The following is a 22,724-nucleotide window of genomic DNA, read 5'->3' on the forward strand; positions in this document are numbered from 1 at the left end:
CTCCAGACAACAGATATCTCTCTCCCCCTGAAGAAAACGAACTGCTTTGGACTGTGGCCTCTATAGCATTCTGTTCAGCTGAGGATTCTCCCCTCCCCAGACCCTAGCTTCCTTAGACTGGCTTCCTTAGATACAGAATCTCCCTACCTGGAGCTGGCAACCCTAGTCAGGAGGACTGGCCCCAATGAGTTTTCTCCCAAAGGCCAAAATAGGTGTGGAAAGAGCCTTTTACTGACAGAACCAATCTTGGTTGCCTAGCAACAGGCAAGATTTAGGAGCATGTGGAATGTTCAGAAAGTTCCACCCCACTACTCAATTATATATAAGGAAATATTATTTGATCCACTTAAAACACTGCGTACTTCAAAGATGATAAAATTCTTACATGGAAAGAATTTGGGTTAAAGAATTAATTAGAAAGCAATATTCAGGTTACCAACTGTGATGACCTTATAGATGCTCTCCATATGGATGAGAGATTCTTCCAGTTCCGTCTGGATTAGTACTCATTCCATTTTTAATCCAGAGGTTTCAACCTGACAATTTTAGATTGAATATCATGGATCTTTGAGGAGCAGAACTGAAGGAGTAAAGCAATCATAGGATTGCCCTGGGGTCTGTGGAGACCATGAACAAAGGCAAGCAACATTTTCAAGTCCTATTATACACACTGCCATAACCCCAAGAGTTGTGGCTCCTAGGGACAACGCAACATGTTTTATAACATAATGAAATAAAAATTAGCCTTTTGCATGCCAAAATCATATATATAATGTCATTGCACAAAGGGCTAATTCTGAAGGTGTTTTTAATTTTTGTTCTGCTTGTGTGAAACTAAACTGTATAGGTGCCCTCCATTTCTGTGCTAGAAATGCAAAAATAATCGGAACGTCTTCAAAATTCACCTGTTTTGTGCCAGAAAACAAAGGCTGCGGTCACACGGAACAGAAGCCACACAAGTGAGATGGAAAACAGCCGGAGTTTCCAGGCGCGATCTCACCAGCACATCTGGGAAGCGTAGCACTCCCATGGCACAACCGAGGCTTCCAGCCGAAACTGCGTGGAACCTGACAATTTTAGATTGAATATCATGGATCTTTGAGGAGCAGAATTGAAGGAGTAAAGCAATCATAGGATTGCCCTGGGGTCTGTGGAGACCATGAACAAAGGCAAGCAACATTTTCAAGTCCTATTATACACACTGCCATAACCCCAAGAGTTGTGGCTCCTAGGGACAACGCAACATGTTTTATAACATAATGAAATAAAAATTAGCCTTTTGCATGCCAAAATCATATATGTAACGTCATTGCACAAAGGGCTAATTCTGAAGGTGTTTTTAATTTTTGTTCTGCTTGTATGAAACTAAAGTGTATAGGTGCCCTCCGTTTCTGTGCTAGAAATGCAAAAATAATAGGAACGTCTTCAAAATTCACTGGTTTTGTGCCAGAAAACAAACAAAATTATGTTTTTCAGCACTCAAAAGGGTTTCTTTCATTTTGTTGTTGTTGTTGTCCTTTCTCTTTTACAACTCATTTCCTTCTGATATGCTGAGGGAGAAAAGGGAAAGATGAAAACAGATTCTACATTAAAAATGAGAGTCTATCTTTCCTAGATTGCCACTTTAATATGATATCAATTCTTCAGGTCTCAATGGTGATGATTTCCTGGTGTTAGGCCTGCGCAATGGCAGTGTGGTGTACAGCTACAACTTGGGATCTGGAACAGCCACTATTATTAGTGATCCAATAAACAGGACGCTTCATGTTCACACGGTCAGTCTTGGCAAATCTCTTCAGGATGGATGGCTTAAGGTAACAATTATTTTTCTTGAGGGTACCTGTGTTAGTCTGTAGTAGCAGAACTAAGTGAGAGTCCAGTAGCTGCACAGAGACCAAGAATCATTTTCAGGGTATAAGCTTTCATGACTCAAAGCTTAATTCATCAGATAGAAATTGTTTTTCTGCAACAGACATTTATTGAAATAAGTTTTACAGCAAGTACAGATGTTGATCTGTTTCTAAATTCGATCCAAAGCGCCAAACTGCAGTGTTCTGCACCAACTGGAGTGTGTTAACTGATTTTGAGGGGAGACTAATGTACAGTTCATTACAGTAGTCTAGTCTGGATGTCACTGTGGTGTGGATCCAGGTGGCCTGATCAGCCCTTTCAAGTTAAGGGATAGGATGAGTTTTATGGGATAGGATGAGCTGGGAGAAAGCCTTGTTTGTAGCTGCATTAACTTGCTTTTCCAGGAAGAACATTGGGTCCAGTACAGCCCCAAGTCAGCAAGGGTCAGCTGAACTCCATCAAAAGTGGGGAGCACAGTATCCTTCAAGACCAGCACTTTACCAGCCAACATTACCTCTGTCTTTTCAGGGTTTAGTTTCAGGGTTTTTTGCTACTAGACAATTTACCACAGCAGCCAGGCAGGGATTTAGGACCTCTACTGCACCACCAGGACACTTGGATAAGGATATATAGAGTTGGGTATCATCTACATATTAATGACAACCAACCCCCAAGCTACAAATGATTTGACTAAAGGCTTTACATAGAGATTGAAAATGTGGGGGATAGAATTGCACACTGTGAAGCACCACAGGTTAGGTTTCCAAATGCATTATTGTTGTTGTTGTTGTTGTTGTTATTGCTGTTATTATTGTTGTTATTATTAAATTAATATGCCACCTCTTGCCACCAAGCAGTCTTGAGGCAGCAAAAAATTGCTAAAATATAATAAATTAAAAAAATACAAATAAAACTAAAAGGCAGCCCACATAAACAAATCTAACTATTATTATTTATTTCTACAGTCCTTAGACCAGTCATACAAAAAGAAGTACACCTTTACAATATTCCAATACAGATCTAACTAATAAAAAGCTAAATGGAAGAGCTCTGCTGTGTGGCCCCTATGGGCCCATGCACCGTCTGCCAGTTGGTTCCACCTCAATGAAGACATTGAGCCCAACTGATACCAGGTGAACATACCTGGGACCAGGCACCACAAGCAGGCTGTGGGTTGGAGAACCTAAATTTTGGGGGGTGGCATCTCAGAAGAGGCATTCCGTTAGGTTTGAAGGTCCCAGACCATTTAGGGCTCTTATCTATGGATGTATATCTATCATACATTCTACCTATGGATGTCTATTTATCATACATTTTGATCTTGTTTTTCATCCAGGGAGGTCAGGGGGGCCTTTTCGCTTTTATTCTAACCACTGTCTTATGAGATACATTTGGCTGAAAAAGTGTGGCAGTATGAGGAACGTCATGTCTTATTTACATTTTGACATTTTTATCGGCTGTTGAACTAGAATGTTGTTTGTTTAACATTCTACTGCTGCTGTTTGGTTTTTTTTTTTACTATTTTAATGCTGTTATTGGCACTAGTTTTATTGTTTTTAACTGATCGTTTGTAGTGTAAATGTGTTCCTGTTCATAACCTGGAGAGCCTCATGGTACTAAAGAAATAATTTAATTCAAAATATAATAAAGCTTTACTACGATCATTATGTAAACTAGTAATTTAAAATATTCTCTAGAGACTCGTTTGTTTACAAGCTTTATGATTGTACATGGTGATGTCAACATCTATACTTCCTGAACAGCAGTCCCTTTTCAAAAGCAGCTCCTTCCCCCTTTCCCTTGTTTATAATCTAAACTTGAAACTTTTAATAAAGGATGATAGTCTCCAGCATAACATAAGAACTGGATGTTCTTTGCTGCATGGGCAGAAATAGAATCATATAGAATCACAGAGTTGGAAGGGGCCATACAGGCCATCTAGTCCAACTCCCTGTTCAATGCAGGATTAGCCTACAGTATCCCTTACAGGTGTGTGTCAAGCCGCTGCTTAAAGACTGCCAGTGAGGGGGAGCTCACCACCTCCCTAGACAGCTCATTCCACAGTTGCACAACTCTTACTGTAAAAAAGTTTATCATAATATCCAGCCATTACCTTCCTGCCCATAAGTTAAACCCATTATTGCGAGTCCTATCCTCTGCTGCCAACAGGACCAGCTCTCTGCACTCCTCTAAGTGACAGCCCTTCAAATACTTAAAGAGAGCAATCATGTCCCCCCCTCAACCTCCTCTTCTCCAGGCTAAACATTCTCAAGTCCCTTAACCTTTCCTCATAGGGCTTGGTCTCCAGGCGCCCAATCAGTCTCGTTGCTCTTCTCTGCATGTGCTCCGTTCTGTCCACATCCTTTTTGAAGTAAGGCCTCCAGAACTGCCCACAATACTCCAGGTGCGGCCTGACCAATGCAGTGTACAGCGGGAGTATGACATCTTGTGATTTGGATTTTATGCCTCTGTTGATACACACCAAGATTGCATTAGCCTTTTTTGTCACTGCATCACACTGGCTGCTCATATTTAACTTTTGGCCCACCCTTACCCCAAGATCTTGTTCACACACACTGCTACTCAGAAGTGTATCTCCCATCCAGTATGCATGTTCCTCATTTTTGTTACCCAGATGTAGAACTCGGCACTTATCCTTGTTAAATTAACAAAACCCTTTTCCAGCATGTTCAGATCTCATTGAAATCTATCTGTATCTTCTGGTGTGTTTGCTACATCTCCCAGTTTGGTGTCATATGCAAATCTAACGAGTAGCCCCTCTACACCCTCATCCAAATCATTTATAAAAATATTGAAAAGTACTGGGCCCAGAACCGAGCACTGTGGCACCCCACTGGACACTCCAGTCAGATGAAATGCCATTGATAACTACTCTCTGAGTGCGGTTCTCCAACCAGTTCCCTATCCATCTAACTATCCTACAGGCCAGTCCACAGTCTTTTAGTCTACCCATCAGAATATGATGGGGAACCCTGAATTCCAGGTAAACAACAAAGCTCATCACTCGATCAAAGAAGGAAAGGAGGTTGGTCTGGCAGGATCCGTTGGGGACAAATCCGTGCTGACTTCCCCGGATCACCAAGTTATTCTTTAGATGCTTACAGATTGATCCCTTTATAATCTGCTCCAGTATCTTCCCTGGGACAGAGGTCAGACTGACTGGCCTGTAGTTTCCTGGGTCATCTCTCCTCCCTTTTTTGAAAATTGGGATAACATCTGCCCTCCTCCAGTCTTGTGGCACGTCTCCCGTCCTCCAAGAGGTCTGGAAGATGATGGACAAAGGCTCTGTAAGCTCTCTAGAAAGTTCTTTGAGCACTCTTGAGTGCATTCCATCTGGCCCTGGGGATTTGTACTCATTCAATTCAGCCAGGTGCTTCTGAACTACCTCTCTGTCCATGTCAACCAGCAGCCCAGATGCTGTGACTTGCCTGCTAGCATCTCTAAATGAGCCTGTTCTCTTCTCCAGGGAAAAAACTGAGGCAAAATAGGCATTGAGCCTTTCTGCTTTCTCTCTGTCCTCTGACAGAGTTTCTCCATTTTCACCCAACAGTGGGCCCATTGCCTTTTTTATCTTGCATTTGCTCCTCACCTTGTTGTGGCAAGCATCCCTGGCCAGCTTTAGCTCACTGTGAGCTTTGGCCTCTCTGGTGGCTGAACTACACCGCCTAGCAACCCACAGATACTCTTCTTTAGAGGTATGTCCTTGCCTCCATTTCTTGAACATTTCCTTTTTCTCCCTTAGCACATCACGCAGTTCTCTATTCATCCAAATTGGCTTCTTGGATCCCCTACCATGTTTCCTTCTTGTTGGAATAGCGACAGCTTGAGCTTGCAAGAGCTCTTTTTTTTTTAGGAGAGTCCATCCTTCACTTGTGCCTTTTCCTTCCAGCAGTGTTGCCCATGGAATGATTCTCATCATATCTGAGTTTATTAAAGTATTTGAACATCTCAGGAGCTCTTTGAATCATGACCTCGAAATTAAGAACCTTTGATAAATTTAGAATTCAACTGATTAAAAACTGCAACATTAAACATGTTTTTGCAATAATTTTGTCCCCATTGTTGTTAATTCATAGTAATGTATCTCTGGTGGGAAATATGCAAGAACACATTCTTAAGAGATACTTGTTCCATTTGATATAAATAACATCTCTCTTTTTTCAAAGGTGGATGATCATCAAAATAAAACGGTTACAGCTCCAGGAAGATTAGTTGGGCTCAATGTCTTCAGTCAGTTTTATGTAGGAGGTTATATTGAATACATTCCAGAACTCTTGCCAAATGGATCCAATTTTAAGAATGGCTTTCAAGGTAACTATTATTTTCATCACATTGTCTTTGCCTAGAAAATGATTGTTTTAAATGATTTTTAAAAAATAAAATACACATTTTCCTAGCATTCACAGATGATCCAAGACACACCGTCATTTTACCTTGCAATCAGGTTGGAAGCAGTACAAGGGACTTGTATGCCATTTCTGAGCTTCTTTAAGTGACAGCATTCCCCTAAAAAACTCCATGGGGAGATTGAGCCAATTTGGGCATACTTTGAGCTTGAAGGATCTACTTTTTGTGTTTGCCAGTTGAAACCAGTTATATAATGGCTCCCACAGAGAGTGGTGCCATTTGCAATTATCTGCTGTACACATGCGCATACTTTGGTAGACCTACATGTAACTCAAGAAGCACTGAGTAATGAGGACCTCCTGTGGTATTTGGCCCATTTCTGGTCACATCCACACAGGGGCAATTCCCCATTTCCCTCTCATTGCCTCTGCAAATGCCTTTGCCTTCACACCGGCAATGAAGTTCAACTTGGATTTTTCCCCTCATGCATTCCCACCCACCACCCTTCCATCCCCAGTGGATTTTAACCATTCTTTTAAACTGGTAGTTTGTACCAACTAGAATTGATGGCATCCCCATGGCTACCATTAGGATGCTGTTTATCCTGATTGGCTCCAAAGCATCACAGTCTTCTCCCCCCCTCCTTTTCAAATGCCAATACAGCCACACCTCCCCCCCCCATGAAGCTGTTTTAGCACTTAAAAAGGTGGGGGGGGGACAAGATGCCATGGTGTGGGCCTGATAAAGATTGGGCCCTTGCAGCATTTTAAATTACTTTTAAATGGCAGCAGTGCCCTTGTGAGGGCCATAAGGACAGTGTCACATCTAGTATGGCCCTGGGAGAACTGGTTCAGAGTGTTCTCTGGCATGCTTAGTCATTACCTTGTTCACTTTTGTACTGAGTATTGTTTCTGTATTTGGATGGTGGGCAGGTAACCATTCAGCCAACTACCTGCTCCAGCATTACCCAATTTGCCATGACAATCCTACCAGGATTTCTTTGACTGTGTATTTCTTTAGATATCGTGATAAGGCAAAAAAACCCAACCCATTGTGCAGAAGGACACTAAGAAAAGAACAGAACAATTTACTAATGAGTAACAATAATATAACTAGTAGTAATTCAACTAAGAATACTACATACCGTATGTAGTATTTACAACAATCCAACAGGTAAATCCACAATTTTTTCAATAATCCAACAGGTAAATTTTCAACACTCCAACAGGTAAGTCTACAATTTTTCAATAAAATACCAGCAACATAAGACTTTGGAGATTTCCCCTATGAATATTGACTGGATGCCATATTAATATTTTTCATTATAAATTGGAAAGCTGTTTTGCTGTTTACCTTGGAAACATTTGATGAGTCCTTAAAGAGTTCTTTAATCAGCCTCTACTGAGGAAGACTTTTCGAAACGAAGTTCTGAAATCTGGAGTCTTCATCGTGTCCATTGTAGATTTACCTGTTGGATTAATAATATTGCAGATTTACCTCTTGGATTGTTGAAAATTTACCTGGAAAAATAGTGGACTCACCTGTGGGATTTATGTAAACACTGTATATATAGTATTCTTAGTTGAATTACTACTAGGTTCATTGTAGACTTACCTGTTGTATTATTGAAAAATTGTAGAGTTACCTGTTGAATTGTTGAAAATTTACCTGTTGGATTATTGAAAAAATTGTGGATTTACCTGTTGGATTTTTGTAAATACTACATATGTAGTATTCTTAGTTGAATTACTACCAGTTATATTGTTGTTACTCATTAGTAAATTGTTCTGTTTTTTTCTTAGTGTCCTTCTGCACAGGGGTTTTTTGGTCTTATCATGTTTACTGTGTAATCGCTGATTGTTTTCTTTCGATGTCTTCATGTATCTCTGTGTAACTTTCACTTGGCAATCAAGTACCACTTGATCAGAATGTCCTTTATTTCTGTCAGATATTAGCAGACTCATAAGGTAAGACCAGCAAACTACATGCTGGGTAAAAGCAACAAAACAATGCACTGTAAACTGCCCCCCCTCCCCAATGTGCTGTACCAGATCTGCCTGATTTGTGACTCTCTAAGCTGAATGAAGCCCACTAGCAGTATACATCAGCATGCTGGAAGCCTGACAGCCACCTATAAAGAAGCTGTAGATGAAGATAGACAAATACAATATCAGGCTCATAAAAAGTGCAGGAAAATTGGCAATCTAACAGATTCTATATATATGCTCATGGAAGGTACACACTTTCCAGATTCATCTAGATCCAGATTCATGAAGACAAGGTTTCTTATGTTTTGAACAATGATAAAATATGTCCAAGGAAAAACTTAATGTGTATTGCATTGCTTATGAAGGATGTGTAGGTATAAATGGCACCCCCCCTTTAAATACAGAGAACATTTATTTCCTTGATGAGATATAACACTGAGAGGAGCATTCACTGGCAGTTTTGGGTAGTGCCTTTCGTTTAAGATCCATAACCTGAAGCTTGAGCCTATAAGGGCCAAAACAGGCTTGATGGAGCCCTGTTTGAATTAGCAAAACCAAACAGGAGTTGGATTAAATTGAGATAAATTTTTCTGCCTTCCCACTGTGGTATAGTTGATGCACAAAGCAAAAATAGGTATTCATATTTCTTTGGTTTCTGAAGCCTTTCTGAATGCATTGGTTCTCATCTTTCTTTCTCTAAAGGTTGCATTTTTGACATTCAAGTTTGCACTGGAAGGGATCCACAGTGTAAAGCACTGGGTATTCCAGAAGGCCATCCAAATTCTGGTCGCAATGTAGGACAATGTGACCAATCTCCATGCCAACTGATAAACTGCAGGAATGGAGGGACATGTGTGGAAAGTGGTTCTACTGTTTAGTAAGTGTACTGCTGTTTCATCAACAATTCTGAAAGAACTTATCTCATTCTTGTTTACTTACATTGTGATTTTCAAGTACATTGGGCTGTGACTAAATGAAAAAGTTGCATGAGCCTATTCCATGCAACTTTGATTCATATAATAGACTGTGTTTCTGTGCATTCATGTGACTGACACCACCCTTCTCCCAACCTGGCACATCCAAGCACCCGCAGAACTCAGCCACATAATTATTGGTACCTCTAATCCCCATCCCAAAGTTTTGGTTCCCACTAATCACAGTTCCCCTTCTAGCATGATCAGTGCTGCCATTATCTCCACAGTCTCCAGCCATGCCTTTGCCTGTGGGTTGGGTCAAAAGGCAAGAATAAGCACAGTGAAGCTGTCAAGCATGATGTTCCCTCCTCTTGTGCTTGTCCACACTCAAAGGATGCTTTTGTGTCAGTTGTGGGCAAAATAGAGGTCTTCTATTCTAACCATTTATACAACAATCTGGGAGAGTGAGGGGTCTACTATCTGCAGTCATGTTTTGGTTAGAGATTGATAGGCTTTTTTTATTATTAAGTTAACATCTGTAACATATTAACTGTAGTTTTAATGGCCCATACCAGCAGACTCCCTGAGTAGCAGGTTGCCTCTTCAAAGGAAACAAGCATTTCTTTTGTGTGCTTTTTCCTATTGTTGCCTCACAATAGTTGTGTTGCATCTTGAATCCTCCTCATGCTCAGAGAAAGCAACTTGTCAAAGCTGTTAATAGACAGGTCACCTTTGATTCCTGTCAGCAAATGCTTCCTGTCAGTACAAGCTTTTGCAGTTGGGAGCCCAAAAACCATTTTTTTTTTTGTTCTATTAAAAGCTCAGTTCTTTAAAAGGACTGTATCCTCTGGGATCTGGGTTTGCTTTAAAATATTGTTTCGGCTCCTGGAAGTAATTCCCTCCTAAGGGTTTTGCACTTGCAATTTTGAGAAATTGTTTTGCTGTGACAGCACCTCCATTCTGAAATGATGTGTAGTGCATTCAAATTTGAGAGCCTGTTGCTATAGGGACAGGACTGCTGATTTAAGTAGGTGAACCAGCATACATTTCCTGTGGAATTTAATTCTAAAGACAAACTTCACATTCTGGTTATTGGCTGGGTGAACCTGTATATCTCATGCAGGTAAAACGTAAGTGCTTGTAACAAAAATCAAAGGGCATGCAAAGCTTCCAATAATGTGTTTGTAATGCTAGCTACCCTTGATATATATAAAAAAGAAATGTTTATGTGTTAGATAAGATCTATGTGGTTTGTTATAAAGCACCATGCAAGAGAAGTATTATATGAACAAGCACCTGATGTTTAGTGTTCTTGTTTTTTCACTGATGGGAAACTAGCACATAAATAGTTCACATACTTTGGGAAATGTTAATAACTTGAGCTTATGTCTAAGGTAAACATATATCAGTACCTAAAGTCCATTCTTCTAGACCAAGTTGTACAGGTCTTCTGTTCTTGCTAGACTAAACTGAAATCTATTATTATGAGTTTATTGCTTGTATGTGACAAGGCACAGGGAGAAGCATTATGTGTGAATGCCATACACATGCAAAACTAATATCTACACAAGGATCAATGCTGCATATCTGAAGCAGTTTGTGGGTGTGTGTGAAAGGGAAAACCTTAAATCTAGCAGGAAGTGATGCAGTACATATCTAGCAAAACTGTCCAGAGACACAATCACGAAAAGATTAACTCAAGGGAAGTCAGTTGTCTAAAAGGACTGGGTTTGGGGTTGACTTTGATAGTCTGCCAGTTCCAGCTAACAGCTTGGTTAGCAGTGTCAGAGACCTTCTGTTCTACAACTTGGACTGGAATTGTGAGATGAACACAAGTGCAATACTAGGCACACAGCCTTCTGTTACTTTCTTGATTCTCTAGTTCAGGACCAAATTCTGTGTAATCACAGTTATATTTTAAATGTATGTCAGTTTGTGCCAGTTTTGTTATCACAGCTTCCCCCAAAGAATCCTGGGAAACATAATTTGGTAGGAGTATTGAGAGCTCCCTGTGTCCTGTCCTAGAATCATAGCTCTCAGGCTTCTCTAGGAAGGGATAATAACTATTAAACCATATTAAATCTGAAGTTTAGTTATGACAACAGTGTTCTAGTTTTAATGTCTTATAAAGAGGAAATATTTAAGGGAGAAAAAGTCTTCATTTACAAGTCCTAGAAACTATAGCCATTATTTTCAGTGGCCATGGCTGGCACAAAGTATTTTGATAAACCTAAGTATTATCCTCTTTTGTGGCAATATAAAATGTAATTAACTAACCATTTGCAGACCTTTAGTCATGGTACCTAAAAATGGCTATCTGATATGGCCATCTTGATTTAACCTCATTCTTGGGTTGGCCCCAACAGTGCAGTTGGTTTTTGGCACTAAGAATAGATTTTAAAGATAAATGCTTTTCTGTTCTTGGTCGATTCCAGACATAAGAGTAATATGTCACTAAAGGCAGAGAAGTAAAATGTTCTTGTGATGAACTATAATAGATTGTGACATCAGTGTCCTGTCCCCATTTCATTCTAATTGCTGATTATGTTGAAAAGAATTCAATCTAAAATTGAATGGCCTGTCCTAATAATTAAACAATAATGCATTGTGTTGTGAAATATCTAGATAGTAACAGTTCACGATTATACCAGAGATATATCACAATCACAGTGTAGATAAGGTCTAATGAACAAAATCTAATGATTATTGCTTATATTTCAGAGGTCTTTGGGAAAAGATTTGGGATTTCCTGGAACAGTTGGCAAACCAGTTAATACCAGGCAGAAATGTAAAAACAGCTTTCTTATATCCTATTTAATTGTCAAAGAAGGAATTTCTTAATAAACAGGTATCCCAGCATCAAAAGACATCAGTACACTATTAATGAGGCTGGAACGATCCATGGTAATGACCTGTCGAAAGTTGAAGATTTATGTCTAGGCTTTCTGCTTCAAAAGAACAGTTTCAGAAGCTCGTTACTGCTTATAATTTTTAGTACTTTTAAAAAGGAAAATCAAACTAACTTTTTCTTCTTTAAGTTTGAAATGCTTTAACTTACTAATATTGAGTTATTGGAAACCTTATTCTGATCAATAAGCAATATGTGTGTGTGTGTGCATGTATACCTTTTCAGCAGCACTCATTATTTTAAGGCAAATAGTTTGTTTGCTTGGATAGAAAGAAATAGCCAAAGATGCTACCAATAGCCAATGACCAGGTGTGTCATTATCTCAAAGTTCAGTCAGAAACAGAAGATATTAATCATGAGTCTTTTGACAATCAAAAAGGCCAATTAAAAGTGCAGAATTTATATTTTATACAAGGAGGACCTCTACTGGCTAAAGCAAAATGGCATTTTTTTTTGCAAAAGCAGAACATTTACTTTAGATTTAATATCTTTTTAAAATTCAATAACCATATTGTAACGGGGAAAGTTAAATCTTGTACTCAGTATGAACTCAGCCTGTATGTTCATTCAGAGGTGAGAATGTCTGGGAGAACCGCCAAGAAGATGCACATATAATTTTTAATAAGACAGGGACCTACATCATCAAAGATCTATAAAGTTGAAATGTGGCCAGTAACATCTTGTTTGTCAAATGTAAGATTAATGAATGTTGCAAACAAACAAAATCAATCTGAGCATGTGTAAATGATGTCAGCGGTGATGTAAAATTGGGAGGAGAAACAAAAGTATATAAGTCAGATCCCTGCTGTTACTCACTGGGCATCTGGGCTGATGTTTTGGCTCTATGATGTCCCATTTATTTGAATAAATTCTTTTTTTACCCTCCTTGTTGCCTGGACCGTATCTCACTGTGTGACTTCAATTGGCCAGCCACACAAGTCAAAGAGTCACATCTGTTGGCATCAACAGGCTTCTGGATATCTACTGCTGGTTGATATAATTGATACCACCTAGCAAATTTAATAACATTTCTAAGAATGAGAAGAATGGAAGCAGGGTAAAAGGTATAACTAAAAAGTTTTTTACTTTCACGGCCAAGGGAAGTCACAGTTCAACAAGAAACTAGAAGATATATGCCATTGGTATAAGGACCTAGTCAATTACCACTTGGTGAAATGTGGAGCATATTGAGGAAGCCGGCAATCCCATTGTTTTTCTTTTGGAACCATTCAAGTGTTCCTCTTTTAGAACTGTTGAAGTCGATATCTTCTGGAAGCTTCTTGTTCTCCCACTTTACACTGTGAAGCATCTTGCTCATTAGGAGGGACTGAACAATTTGAAGTGTTTTGGATTTTGTGAGTCATATACAGGACTTATGTTAAATTATTTATTCCCTGATTATGAATTGTGTATTGTATGAATAAGGGACACTGTCAGAGGGCAGCTATCAAGGACCCAGGTCACCTCCTTGCATGCACTAGATGTGGTGTCCCACAGAGGTTTGTCCTGTCCCCAATGTTGTTTAATATGCATGTGTATGTGTGTGCCCTCTAGCAGAACTCATCAGGAGATTTGGCACTGGCTTCCATCAATATGCAGATAACACCCAACTCTTTCTCCTGCTGGATAAGCAATCAGATGCATCCCTCTGAGCCTTGAGTTATTGTCTGGACATGGTAGTTGGTTGGTTGGTTGGTTGGTTGGTTGGTTGGTTGGTTGGAGGAGAGCTGGCTGAAGCTGAATCCATCAAAGACAGATGTCATGTGGCTGAGAAAGGCTAGGTCTCTGGTGGGATTGCAATTATCTGTTCTTAATGGAGTCCTGTTAAATTCAGTGGATGCACTGAAGAGCCTGGGGGTGTGACTTGATTACTCACTTCTGTTGGACAAAGAGGTAAGGTCACTGGTAAGGTCAGCATTTTTCTTTTTACATCAAGCCTGCCAGCTGGCCCCCTGTTTGGCCTAATCTGATCTTGCCACAGTGATCCATGCCATGTTCACCTCCAGACTGGACTACTACAATGTGCTCTATGTAGGGCTGCCCTCAGGGATACTTTGGAAACTTCAGGGGATCCATAATGCAGGTGCTGGGTTGTTGACTGGCTCATCTTGGCCTACACATATACAACCAATCTTGAGGCAGCTACCCTGGTTGCCAATTTGTTTCCAGATTAGGTTCAAGGTGTTGATAATAATCTTTAAAGCCCTAAATAGTCTGGGACCAGCATACCTGAAGGACTGCTTCTCCTGATATAATCCCCCACTCTGCTTGCACTCATCATTTTTTGACTAGCCCACAAGAAGTCCATCTTGCTTCAATCAGGGTGATGTTTTTTTCCATCATAGACCTGTCCTGGTGGAATGCTTTATCAGAGGAGTGTCACAGACTGGGCTGAGAGGCAGGAGTCAGGTCCAGCCCGGGGGTCATAGCCAGGAGAGACAGAACAAGAGCCGAATCGTGAGTCTGAGAGAGTGGTTGGCTGAAGCAGAAGGCCAGGAAGCCAGAAATCCAAACAAGAACGAGGTCCAAGAACAGGAGCAGAGGGTGGATGCAAGGTCAGCACAGATGTGACTCATTACTTCCATGGAGAGCCCGCTCCTGAGCAGGAGCCTCTGGCCATGCTTCCCTGAGTGGTGGCACTGCTCCTGTTAGTACTCAGGGTTCGGCGCTCACCTTCCCTGCCAGTGTGTGTCTCGGCAAGGGGTTGCTAAGTCCTTGCGGAGCCACTCCCTCAGCTGAGCCACCCATGGAGGTGAATCTGGCAGGCTTTCTGTTTGCACCTGTACCTCATCGGCTGCTGCAGGACCAGGTGTGAGGGTTACTGACTTGGGCACTGGTGGTGGCAAGCTGTAAACTCCTAAGTAGTCAGAGGGGCCGGCTTCCAGCTCTGGTGATGCTGTCCACTCTGGCTGTGCTGCCAACTCAGGCAGGGGCCTGGTGCCATTGTCATCACCCATGATAAGGAGACATGTGCCCTGTGGGACCTGTCAATCTCAATATCAAATATTTTGAGATATTAAAGTGATGCAAAGAATCCAAGTGCCAGCAAGATAACTTAAGGACAATTGTATCACCCTGGAATACTTTGAAGATAGCCAGGGAAAAAACCAGAGTTAATTAAGCCTATCTCTTAAGTATAAACCAGCCAAAGTCAGTGGCAAGACAGACTGATTAGAAGCGGTGGAATATTTCTAACTTGTGGGATAGGAGGAGTGAAAGAAAGAAAGAAATGAAGAAATATAAGAAAAAACTCAGGAGGAACTCTGATTCACCAACAGTCTCTCCCCTCGAGTCAGCAAAACAGTTGTGTGTAGATAACTCATTCTGGGAAGAATTGGTGAGTGGAATATCTTTTACCTCCCCTAATACAAGAGCTAAAGATAGAGATGCACTAAAGCAAGCTGTAACTCAAATGCTGTACCCCCGTGAGAACAACACAGCAGGGATTGAAAGGGAGGAAGGCCCCTGGTCTTGATTTGATTTCTGTGGAACTACTTAAAGAAAATGTAGCCTGGTGGGCCCCACTGCTTGCAAAATTATTCACGGAAATAGGACAGCCAGAATCCCAAAATATTGGGACACTAGGGTCATAGTATCCATTTACAAGAAAGGCAACAAAAGGGACCTGAACAATTATAGACCAGTTAGTCTCTTAAGTATAGTAAGCAAGCTGTATGCCAGCCGGCTGTGAGTGGACTGAGCACAATAAAATCCTAAGGGAGGAATAGGCTGTATTTAGAATGGGCTACTCTACTGTGGACCACTGTGTTGTCCTAGATCATCTTATTACTAAATACTCAATTAACAATCCCCCTCCCCCCTCTATGCAGCCTTCATAGATTTCAAGTCAGCCTTTGACTTGGTACACCGGGGACTTTTATGGGTTGAAGGTAATGGGTATTGATGAGAGACTTTTGGTTTTAATGGAGGCCTTATACGGGAATATTAAAATCCAGGTCAGGACAGACTTTCAAGGTCATTTTATGAAAGCCATAAAGGCCGGAAAAGGTGTTACAGGGCTGTATATTGGCATCCTTTTTATTTAACCTTTTTATAAATGATTTTCGGGAACATCTGAACTACCCTGAGATGCATGCTTCCAAAATGAAGATTTATTAGACAAACAAGAGACAATTGAAATTATCAGAAAAGAGACTATACAATACTTTGAAATAAACAGGACTACGGATATGGATATTCAGACAATATGGGATGCCTATAAAGCAGTAATGAGAGGTTTACTGATATCATTGAACAGCAGAGAGAAGAAAATGAAATTGGAACAGCAGAACAAACTTATCACAAAAATTGGGGAAAAGGAAAAAGAACTGAAGAAGAGGCCGGGAAAAAAGAAAATAATAAAAGAAATTCACCTACTGTAGGAGCAACTTAATGTGATTTTGAATCAGGAGATTTACTGGAACTTGAAAAGAATGCAACAAAAATCTTTTGAAGGAGCGAACAAGCCAGGAAAGTATTTGGCTTGGCAGTTGAAGAAAAGGAGAGAGAACAAAATTATAAATAAGATAGTAGATGAAGGTAAAGAAATTGTTGATAGTATTGGAATACGGAGAGCTTTCTTTAAATATTATGCAAAACTATTCAGTAAAAAAACTGATTGAGAAAGAAAAAATACAGAGTTTTCTGGATAAACAAAAACTACCAAAATGACTGAGAATATGAAGAAAACATTAAACAAGCCAATAACGAGGGAAGAGATAGTGAAAGTGATTCAAGATACAAAATTGGGAAAAGCTCCGGGACCAGATGGTTTTACCGCAAAATACTATAAGAAATTGAAAGAAGAGCTAACCCCAATCTTTGAACTGCTGGCGAACGAAGTAAGGGAAAAAAAGAAGATTCCAGAGTCATGGAAAGAAGCAACGATTTCACTTATACCAAAAGAGACACAAGATTTGACGGATGTAAAAAATTATAGACTGATTTCGTTACTAAACAATGATTAAAATTTTTTTACCAGAATTATTTTGGAAAGAATTAAGGTGTGCCTGCAAGAAATGATTGAAGAAGAGCAAGCAGGTTTTCTCCCTAATAGGCAAATTAGAGACAATATTCGAGTTGTAGTGGATGCAATTGAGTATTACGATAAACATCCGGAAAAACAAGTAGGATTCCTCTTCCTAGATGCAGAAAAAGCTTTTAAATTGGGACTTTATGTTCAGTGTGATGGAGAAAACGGAGGTAGGAGATGCATTTATGAATGTAATTGAAGCCTTATATATGGAACAAAGAGCAAAGTTGGTAATAAATAGTGAAACAATGGACTTTTTCAAAGTGCAAAAAGGGCCACGGCAAGGTTGTCCATTGTCACCACTATTATTTATATGGATTTTGGAAGTTTTGCTGCGACAGATAAGAGAAGATAAAGGTATAAAAGGTCTGACAAACAAAGGATTTTCTTACAAATATAGAGCATTTGCAGATGATGTAATGTTTGTAGTTGAAGAACCGATAAACAATTTACCAGTGTTGATGGAAAGAATTAAAGAGTTTGGAGACTTGGCAGGGTTCTACATCAACAAAAACAAATCGAAAATTATGTGTAAAAACATGGATGGAAAAAAACAAGAAGAATTGCAAAAGTTGACTCAGTGTGAAATAGTTAAAAAGACCAAATATTTGGGCATTGACTTGACAATGAAGAATATTGACCTATACAAAAACAATTATGAAAAGTTATGGCCAAAAATACAAATGGATATAAGGAAGTGGAATACATTGAACTTGTCATTGTTGGGAAGGATATCAGTGGTAAAAATGAATGTATTACCACGTATGATGTTTCTGTTTCAGACGATTCCTATTGTAAAAGGAGTAAAAATATTTGATTTGTGGCAAAAAGAGATTTCAAAGTTCGTTTGGGCAGGTAAGAAACCAAGGATTAAGATGAAGATTTTATGTGGCGCGAAAGAGAGAGGTGGCTTTCAATTACCGAACTTTAGACTGTACCATGATGCAGTGTGCCTTGTTTGGCTAAAACAATGGATTATGTTAGAAAATAAGAAACTGTTGGCTTTAGAGGGACATGATTGCAGATTTGGTTGGCATGCCTATTTATGGTACGAGAAAGTGAAAGCAGATGGTTTTTTTAAACATCATTATATTAGAAGAACACTTTATGATGTATGGACTAAATATAAAAAAATTTAAAAAAGAGCCAGAAATACTATTGTTGGGATTAAAAATGGAGGAGCTTAATACATCAAAAAGGACACTAATGTGGTATATGATAACAGCTGCAAGAATAATATATGCTCAGAACTGGAAACAAGACAGGATTCCAGAAGTTGGAGAATGGGTTGAAAAACTGCTTTTTATGGCAGAAATGGACAAAATGACAAGGAAACTTAAAAATGAGGAGGCTGAAGAATTTTTTGTGGATTGGGAAGATTTTAAAGATTATTTAGAGAAGCATTGGGATGTTAAAAATAACTTGATTTGCTTTGTAAACTACTAGAATAAGTCAAGAGGGAACAGTTTTGGATATATTAAGATAGTAATAGAATATAAGTTACCTATAGCTGTGTGATAACATAACGGAAGTATATAATGAGTAATGATATGAACGGGTGGTGGGAGCGCTGTGGGAAGCCTATAAACGGGAGGGAGGAGAAAGTTGAAAAGGATGTAGACTGATGTGGGCATAATTGAAATGTATATTATCCAAATAAAATTGTATTAATAAAAAAAAATTGTGTAGAAACATATTCCCCTTCTATTGTATGCGGATGATGCTGTGTTACTATCCAGGACTCCTATTGGTCTCAGACAAGCTATGAAAATCTTAGCTTGGTATTGCCAGTCTAATTGTGTGAAAATTAATTACTAGAAATTGAAGGTCCTAGTGTTTGCTAATAACCCAACATTATATCACTGGAAGATTAATTCAGTAGACATTGAGCAGGTTCACTGCTTTAAATATCTAGGAATCGTTTTCCAATCCTCAGTTTCGAAGAAGGCACACATGGATTATATTACTACAAGTGCAACTAAAAGCATGGACACATTTGAGAAATTTTACTGGAACCTGGGAGGTCAGAACGCAATGAAAGCAGCTAAGATCTTTAAGGCTAACCCTCTTGTCCAATTATTGTATGGGGCTCCTTTGAATATAACCCCATACCAATCTCACTGGCAGGTTTTAGAAACAGTCCAATCCAAGTTTTAAAGACATATTTTACAGGTCCCTCCAGCTGTCTCTAATTCTTTGATTTGCCTGGAAACTGGCATGCTTACTTTAAAGGCTTGTCTATGGATTGCTATTATTCTGTATTGGCACAAATTAGCGTCTAAATCCACTGGTTTGGCAAGCATAATTTTGAGGGACTCCACAATACCATTTTGGATTAAAGAAACTGAGATCAAATTAGGATTTTAAGGTCTCTCTAAACAGTTCTTTATGCAGATGGACTATTGCTCTGTTAAACCATTTTTAAAACAAATAATATTGGATATTGAGAGACTTCATGATATATCACAGATTAAAGGTTATCTTCCAGGCAAGGAGAACTTAAACCAAGTTGTAATGATGGCATACCTACAGAATTTCGACAAAGCCAACTACGGAAGAGCATTTACTCTTATGAGAGTGGATATGCTGCCCTCAGCAGTTACAGAGGGCAGATATAAAAAGCGTCCATATGATGAAAGAACGTGTATCTGTGGAGAGAGTAAAATAGAGACAAAAGAATATGTACTACTTGAGTGTAAACTTTATCAGAATATTCGAGTGGTCTACATATTGCCAGGGAGGGATACCAGATTTTACTTAGATAAGCTTTTAGCTGATAAAGACCAGGAAATTTCTATAAAGTGATGACATTTACTATTCAAGCTATAAAACACCAGGAAAAGTTGCTAAACAGAAACATTTAACCTTTTACCAATTTTAAGTCTAAAATTTTAGAATCGGTATTGGAATTTGTATACCCAGGTTTTAGGCTGTGTCTGTTTTGAATTGTATATTTTGTTATTTGGCTACATTTGGTTGTATCACAAATTTGTTATGATATGTTGCTATTTGATAGGTCTCTGACCGTAATAAACAGATGGAACGGGATTAGATTGATTGATTGAAAGGGAGGAAGTGTGCCACCTGGCAGCTAATATAAAGACCATTAATTTAGATATGGTAGCTCTGGGAGAAAATATGGGAGAAACACTCAAAGATGATCTGCTAAAGTTTGCAGGGGACCAATGCTTACTCACTGCAGACACTCTGGTAGCTGTATTCCAACAATTTAACACAATCTCAACTAAATTGGATGCCCTAAAAGATGTGTTAAATGAATTTGAAAAGCCAGGTGCAATCAATCAGAGAGTACTGAACACAACCATTGCCTCCTCAGCAAAAATGCAGAGGAGTGGAGGATTGCCTTCAACTACTCTCAGATCTCAAATTAACAAACCAGGGCAGCTAACTACAAGGGCAACAGACAGTTTAACCCTGCAAAACAACCAAATAGTATTGCTAATTGCTCAGAACTCTCTAAATTAAGGTCGTTGGGTGGACAGAAGAGAAATCACCTGTTCACTGAGCCAACTGCTCTGTGTAGAGCTATATTTTGTGGACCTCAAGCAAACAATGACACTCCCTGCCACTCCCCCCATATTGGAGAATGTTATATTTATTTGTTTGTTTATTTGTTTATTCAATTTATACCCCGCCCTCCCCACTGGAGAAGGCTTAGGGCGGCTTACAAAAAAATTAAAACACATGAATAACAAATTATATACAGTATTAAAACAGTAACAATAATAAAACTCTCCATTATCATAAGTGCTAGTAAGAAATCAAGTACTACTAATAATAATACTTCCAGATAATACAATCCAGATGCCTCCGAAGGTCGTCAGTAAGGGCAACCAGCACTGTCTCCATCCCGTGACCTGGGTGAAAGCCGGACTGGAATGGATCAAGGACAGAAGCGTCATCCAGAAAGCTCTGAAGCTGTGTGACCACCGCCATCTCAATCAATTTGCCCAAATAGGGCAAATTGGATACTGGCCGATAGTTGGCCAATCCAGCCGGGTCCAGATATTGGTTTTTTCAGGAGAGGATGGACCATCACCTCCTTGAGTGCCTCATAGAACTGTCCCTCCAGGAGGGACTTGTTGATAATCTCCCTTACAGCACCTCGAAACCCCTCGTGGCCCACTTTAATGAGCCAGGAAGGGCACAGATCAAGGCGACACATGGTTGGATGCACAGATATGAGCAGTCTGTCAACTTCCTCCAGACTGAGCGGGTCAAAACATTCTAAACCCTGTGAAGACACGCAAAGGACCTCAAGTTTGCTCACTGTTTCAATTGTGGCAGGAAGGGCACGGCAGAGCGTCAAGACTTTGTCTGCGAAATAGCCTATGTGATGGAAAAGAAAGAGGTAGATTTCAGTTACCAAACTTGAGGCTGTACCATGATGCAGTTTGTCTAACCTGGTTGCAACAATGGATTATGCTGGACAATAAGAAACTGTTGGCGTTAGAAGGGCATGATTTAAAATTTGGTTGGCATGCCTATTTATGGTATGAAAAAATAAAAATGGATGGATTTTTTAAACATCATTATATTAGAAGAACTCTATTTGATACCTGGACAAAGTATAGAAGGTTCTTCTCGGATGAGAGACCACTTTGGATTGTACCGGCGGAGGTTTTAAAACCTTTTTCGACACATAAAGGAGAAGACTGGGTACAATATAGAGACATGCTGAAACCAGTGGGAAAGACATTTGAAATGAAAATGGAAGAGGATTTGGCATTTAAGTATGGTTGGCTACAATATAGGCAGATTAATGACTTATTTAGAAAAGACAAAAAAGCTTTTGAATTCAGGGGAAAATTTAATGATATTTTAAAAGTATGGTTTGAGGGGGGTAAAAAACATTTCTAAAATGTATAAGATGTTATTAAAATGGTATACAGAAGATGAGACAGTTAAAGAGCAGATGATAAAATGGGCAGTTAACATGAATAAAGAAATATTGATGTCATCTTGGGAATATTTATGGAAGAATGCAATGACAATATCAACGTGTAATAATTTAAAAGAAAATTGTTTTAAGATGATGTATAGATGGTATATGATGCCAAAAAAGATTGCAAATATGAATAGTAATATGTCAAACAAATGTTGGAAATGTAAAAAGGCAGAGGGCTCATTTTATCATATGTGGTTGACATGTGAAAAAGCAAAAGTATTTTGGACTGAAATACATGCTGAAATGGAAAAAATTGTGAAATGTAAATTTAAGAAGGATTCAGAAATATTACTTTTGGGACTTAAAATGGAAGAAGTCAATATGGCAAAAAGAACATTGATGTGGTATATGATCACAACTGCGAGAATGACATATGCTCAATGTTGAAAACAAGATAAGGTCCCTGACATTGGGGAATGGATAAAAAAATTACTTTTTATGGTTGAAATGGACAAAATGACAAGGAAACTTAATAACTTGGAAGCAGAAGAATTTTTTGCAGACTGGAAAGACTTTAAAGAATACTTAGAAAAATGCTGGGATGTAAAAGACAATTTGATTTGCTTTGATAACTATTGAAAATTAAAAGATAGTAGAGAATAGATAAATGTATATGAATAACAGTTGAAGGATAAGTTACCTATAGATGTATTATGAAAAAGAGACGTATGAAGTGAATATAAGAACTGAGCTG

The 22,724-nt window shown here is 39.1% G+C and overlaps 1 protein-coding gene across 1 annotated transcript in view; it reads left to right on the forward strand.

The window, feature by feature from the left end:
- Positions 1-22,724, forward strand: part of LOC107116028 (protein eyes shut homolog) — a 300,578-nt gene that overhangs the window by 249,998 nt on the left and 27,856 nt on the right. Inside the window, 3 exon segments of the mRNA XM_015417875.1 lie at positions 1,648-1,814; positions 6,039-6,183; positions 8,910-9,084. Coding sequence (XP_015273361.1) covers positions 1,648-1,814; positions 6,039-6,183; positions 8,910-9,084 — 487 coding nt within the window.

This window comes from Gekko japonicus, unplaced genomic scaffold, assembly GCF_001447785.1.
Source record: "Gekko japonicus isolate JY-2015 unplaced genomic scaffold, Gekko_japonicus_V1.1 scaffold512, whole genome shotgun sequence".
Classification (NCBI taxonomy): domain Eukaryota; kingdom Metazoa; phylum Chordata; class Lepidosauria; order Squamata; family Gekkonidae; genus Gekko; species Gekko japonicus.